General features: G+C 37.8%; 1 protein-coding gene across 5 annotated transcripts in view; it reads right to left on the bottom strand.

Moving 5' to 3' along the window:
* Positions 1-624: 624 nt before the first annotated feature.
* Positions 625-6,000, bottom strand: part of NEK10 (NIMA related kinase 10) — a 123,667-nt gene continuing 118,291 nt past the window's right edge. For 4 of the 5 annotated variants that reach the window (XM_075418985.1, XM_075418988.1, XM_075418986.1 and 1 more), the window contains one exon: positions 625-4,508. In XM_075418985.1, the coding sequence (XP_075275100.1) occupies positions 4,299-4,508 (210 nt within the window). In that variant the 3' untranslated portion in view covers positions 625-4,298. The remainder of the gene's footprint in view (positions 4,509-6,000) is intronic. The other variant, XM_075418989.1, reaches the window with a different exon arrangement.

The following is a 6,000-nucleotide window of genomic DNA, read 5'->3' as shown; positions in this document are numbered from 1 at the left end:
AACATTAATGTAAGCCTCACTGAAGGTATCTTTAAAAATAGCTGTCTGCAGTTACGGAGTGCTACACCTCCCTTATTTATTTAATGGCAACTCTGCCATACAAACCTAACTGCAGAAACAATCAATTCAGCACAACATAATTTAAGACTAACAGATTGCATTGTAGAGCTTTACAGAAGTCTCTGGAGTTTACTGTGCTGCTGCTAGCTCTTACAGATCTTGAGAAGAGGACCATTCATACCAACACCGCTAACAGGTGAAAAATTGGTTGGTCCTGCTTCTGCTTGGCACATTGCTGTCTCCAGGTTATTTTCACTGGTTGCATTTGGACTACAAATTAATCACAACAGACACTAGATACATAACCCTTCAGGCACATGCTGTGTCATCGGCTGTGGGCCAGAGCATCTGACCCACTACATCAAACTGACAGGTTCTGCCAACATTCATCATCTTGTATAATTCCACTGTATCATGACCTGAGAAAAGGTAAAGAATTAATCATGCTGATCAAGCTGAAGAAATGTAAACCTTTGATTCCAGATACTGTTAATTGAAACAAAATTTTAAAAACCCTTCTGAATGAAGTCAATAAACACTGTTTCAATGACTGTATTTATTGTTTCAATTATTGTATTTATGTATTTGTAGAACGTATACTTATCACACTGTGGAAGAAACTCAGGACGGTAGTCCGTGGGACAACTCCATCCCTATGTTGCCTGAGGACCAGGTGGAAAAGATGTGAAAACCATAACTAGGTTCACAGAGCAAGTTATCTGACCCACCAGCCTCAGGGAGGGAGGGAGGACGGAAGGACAGACGGAAGGACGGACAGTGGACAATTAGCTCAATTATGGAAGCAAAACCTTATTAGATGCAAGTTTTTAGTTTGACAGGAAATTTGAGAATTTAAATGTCAAATATTTTTAAATGACTAGTTTTCTTATTACAATTCTCACCATCTCCTGTTGAGAACGGTTGAACAGAGAGTATTCACATGATTTAGCTTCCTGCAAGTCAAGAAACAAAACTAATTAGAAGATCTTTCTTCCCAATTGCCGTGGTCTACCTAGACAAACTGAACGATGAAGCTCTCAGCTGAGAAGTTTTTTAAATTCAAACGCATGGCAAATTCATACAGTTAAAACCAAACACTCTCAAGTGGCTTCCTCTTTTCACATCTCCTGAAATGCAGTCATTTAGAATTACCAGTTCGTCCTAAAAGCAAGCCAGAATCCATACATGCTAAAATTGTGCATATTATTCAGTTTGGGCAAGTCAATGCTAGAAGCTTTCTTGTTTTTAGCAAGGAATACTGTTGGTCTTTCTTCTTTTATTAACATGATTCCGTAAGTTCATAAAACTAGTTGTCAAATTTCTTGATATGAAATACCAATAATCAGACAGTAATTCCGTAAATTACAATGACTCCGAGAAATACAGTCTTTAAATACATTATTCTGTGACTGTAAACAGGAATTCCCTTATGGAATAAAACTAATGATTTGATCTGTCAACATTTGATTATTCATGAGTATGACAGGGGACTGGGAAATGATTCAGACATGGCAAAGCATATGTAAATCAGGCCACAGAATACACACACAGTGCTTTCTCCTGAGAAAATACTTGTGATCAGATGACTATAGAAAGTAGGTGTAAGTATGACTAATAGAAGGCAGACTACTACATAATCTCAGGTACTTCACTGCAGCCAAGCAAACTGAAGGAAAGGCCTACATAAGTCACAGTCTAGATGATTAACTCACAAATAATCAAAACATAGCTGTAGTTTAACACACTGTTTCGACATTGTTAGTACCAAACTTCGTGTAATCTTTTTCATTTAGGTAAATAATGTGTGCAGCCATGCCTACTTCTCTGATTTTTGCACAGGTTACAATAAAGATTACAAGCATACAAGAAAAAAAGATACGCCCCTTCAAGGATACCAGTTATGCACTGGACTAGAACTTGGGAGAAGTAGGTCCCATTCTCAAATTTGCTGACGATTTGCTGAATGATATTGGGCATCTTATTTTTGGTTTCTGTTTTTCCCTAAATATGCCTTATATATATATTTTGTATACAGAATTTAACCATACAGAAATTATTCGTGGTAGAACTGACTCTTGTTACTTTTCATACAATGGGAAACACAATGGACAGTGCACTCAGTGGAGTGCATCTATGTACTACTGCCATAAATTACTTAACAGCTTAGATAATGAACCTTCTGTGGCAGTTAATTGCCCTACATGTAAAATGCATCAGCTGTTTCCTACAACAGGCAGCATGTCACTTCAGCTGCAGCCAGGGAAGAAAGAAAAAAAAAAATCCCAGTGAACACTAGGAAAGAAACAGAAAAGACCACTGATTCCCTGCTTTGATTTGCCTTGGTGGTTGCAGCCGTACATGCCACCAACCCACCTCTCATCTTCTAATTACGGGAGAGAAATCTGCTCTCCTCCGCTGGCCACCAGATAGTATTCCACTTTTCAAAGTCACAAAAACAAGCACAGAATTTGCTTCAAAGTTAACAGCACCAAAAATACATTAAGAGAAACACAAGTAATTAATTATACTCTATTTCTCAACAAATATAATGCTGCCAAGCATGAATGAACACTACACTATCACACAAATCCAGACAAAATATAAACAATGATACTTCAATACACGCTTGAAATAAGGTCGAAATTATTTCTAAGGCATTCAATGCACTCTGACAATTTAAAATTATAAAATATTCTGCAGAAAGATATTAAAATAGGCTACTTTAAGTGTAGATTGGTTTTACACTACTTTAATGGAAAACGATCATGAGAATTCATAGGTAATTTGAGTAGAACCAGCATATCAAGGTTGAATTTAAATGAAGTCTTTTTGGGTAAAATACCAGTGTAATCAGTTCCACTGGCAGCCATACGTAGTGTGGAGTTACTTCATAATCCATCAGATTTAACCATACGGCATTCCCTTTCTCCATCCTACCAAAGCAAAACTCTGAACTAGAAGAGGAATTGATTTTTAGTGGTAACATTGCAGGAAATGCATCATCTATGGTTATTCACAGCGGAAACTGTAACTACCTTCTGGTGGTACCTTAAGAGTCACATGTCTTGACCCTTAACAGACCTTTGCTGTCATTACGGTACCACTGTACACCTGATGACTTTCTACACCAGATATATGCGAAAAGGATAGATTTTTTTTGTTTGCTTTTACACTGCCCATTGGGTCCTTTTTCACTACTTAACAATTCAGAATGTTGAAGTCACACATTACAGGTGAAATAATACACTTGAATGGTTAGGAAATGAATGCCAGTCAGCTATCTATAGTTACAAACAAACCTTTGCCAGCCTATGAAGAGTACACAAGATACATCTGTATCAAATTACTTATGAGTAATCACGTGATGACCATAATGTTAATAATTTTCAGCAGAGTTAGTAGAGCTATATCACCAAGTACATTCTGGCTATTTTCAACAGTTATGATTACCACAGTATCAACTGTAGGGAAAATCTTCTGTACTTAATAAGTATTCCTTACTAAACTATAGGCAAAAAATATCTTCTCTGCTACTGCATTGAGATATTTTTACCTCCATTTAATACAAAGTGAATAAATATTGAAATTCGGAAAGTGCTTTTAAGTACTACAGTTTTGATTAGCAGCAAAGCATGTATTTAATTTACTTAGCCTGTTAAACAGTAAACAAATGTGTACGTAAAATGTATATTAATGTACACAACACATTTTATATACGCAGACCTATACAATGTGTGCCTAAAGATGGACATATAACCTACAGACATTTTGAAATAGCAGTAAAATCAGCTGTTTTTCAAACAACAATCCTTTCAGAAGCCATGCTAGTTGCAAATAATGACTATTAACATGTCATACCAGCATTAGAATTTTCTACCATCCAAACGTAAGTAGAGAAATTCCTTCTAAATATCAAAATCATACTGATGGTGTTTAATCTGTTTAATCTAATTTTGGTACAGTGAAACCTACATGTATTTTCTGTCTGGTCATGACAAAGCTCTTCTTCCTCCCATAGAAGACATACATGGATATAAATAAGGTTACAGGCTTTGAACTATCATTCCAGAAAACCTGACTATGCAGCAATTCTTTTTAAAAAATTATAAAAATAGAAGATATTGTTGCGAATTCTGTTTTCCTCTTTATGTATAAAGCTGGAAGCATCTTTCCCCATGTTCCTTGTAAAGTGCTTCTGCTGTAAACAAAGCTAAAGTTAACAGTATCACCCTGAAATATCATGTGAGGTCTCCTGAAGCTGTCCCACATTGGAATTCCATCTGAACACTATTTAACAAGCAAAGCTTGCCCCTTTGGTAATTAGACAGCCTCAGCTGAAGAACAGGCAGGTTGACTTCATTAGGAACAATTCTGAACCCTTTGTTCAGAATTACAAGTTTTCTTCTTTTGCCAGACAGTTCTTTGCTCCCTTCGAAAGGCAGAGATACCTGGGGGGAAAAAAGCAGTAGTTAGTATGTGTTGGCAGTAAGAATTCCCCATTGTTCACAGTGACCAGGTACGGGATCAATCTTTGCGCTATCAGCAGAAAGCTGATGTACAAGTATGATGTCAAAGCCAAGGAACCTCAGAAGTATATCAAAAGAAATGTTTTAGTTCAGAGTTTACAACAGAGTTTGATACAGAAATCTCTGTGTGAAATTCCACCATTTATGCTACACAGAGCGAACCAGTTCGTCTAATGATCCTCTGACTCAAATTTTATGGACTAGTCTGCACTGCACACAAATAGAATTAGAGCAGTATGGTGCAAAGGTCTCCCACAGCTAATCAATGAGGCCTGAAGGCAACATAATGTATTTGTGGGACAGCTTTAACTTATGTTGCTGATGTAACATCTCCAGAGACTTCAGCACTGTGGAGAACTAGCTGAAAGTAAGTTTTTAACATCACTTCTTTCTCCTTTTCTAATTCGTCTTTAGCCTGCTACATAGAAAATTAGCACAGAAAGTGAAGGAGCTGCTTCTGTCAGCTTTATATAGGTAAAAATTGCCTCATATTCAAGCTGCATTATCCTGTGTCATGGTTTAACCCAGCAGCTGGCAACTAGGACCCGACAGCTGCTCGCTCAGCCCTCCCCTTCCCTCCCAGCAGGATGGGGAGGAGAAATATCCAAAGTCCTTTTAAACATTCCTCTATACACATGGTCCCTCAGGAAGCAGAGTGTCATGTTGATTACTAAAGTACTGAAAGGTACGGAAATAATAAGGAAAGGAAAAATATGAAAAATCATTTATAGTTTTGCACACACACTTCAACACATGTAGAAAGAAATCCCTAAGCTGAAAGATTGTTATTAAAGTTGTAAAGCCAAGTACACATAAGAAAAAAAAAACACATATAGACTGAAGGCTGACAGCAAACTTTCATTCAGCCCCCTATGTGGATAACCTTAATGGGGCACTGTACCTGTGCAAAAAAATACAATCACAGCATCGTTCAGATTGGAAGGGAACTTTAAAGACCATCTAGTCCAACACCCCTGCCATGGGCAGGGACATATTTCACTAGATCAGGTTGCTTAAAACTGTATCCAGCCTGACCTTGAACACTTCCAGTAAAGGGGCACCCACTTCTCTGGGCAACCTGTTCCAGTGTCTCACCATCCTCATTGTAAAAAACTTCTTGCTTATGCCCAATCCAAATTTGCCTTCTTTAAGTTTAAAACCATTGCCTCGTCTGCTATCACTATGGCCTCTGGTAAAAAAATCTCTCCCCATTTTTCTTATAAGTGCCTTTTAAGTATTGCAAGGCTGCAATAAGGTGTCCCCAGAGCCTTCTCTTCTCCAAGCTGAACAACCCCAACTCTCTCAGTCTCTCCTCATAACAGAGACGTTCCAGACCTCTGATTATTTTTTGTGGCCCTCCTCTGGACCCACTCTAATGGGCCCAAGTCTTTATTGTAGTTTCTGGCACCCCAGA

The sequence above is a fragment of the Opisthocomus hoazin genome, chromosome 4 (genome assembly GCF_030867145.1).
Source record: "Opisthocomus hoazin isolate bOpiHoa1 chromosome 4, bOpiHoa1.hap1, whole genome shotgun sequence".
NCBI lineage: Eukaryota > Metazoa > Chordata > Aves > Opisthocomiformes > Opisthocomidae > Opisthocomus > Opisthocomus hoazin.
The sequence above is the reverse complement of the archived record's forward strand: the minus strand, read 5'-3'. Positions and strand labels throughout refer to the sequence as shown.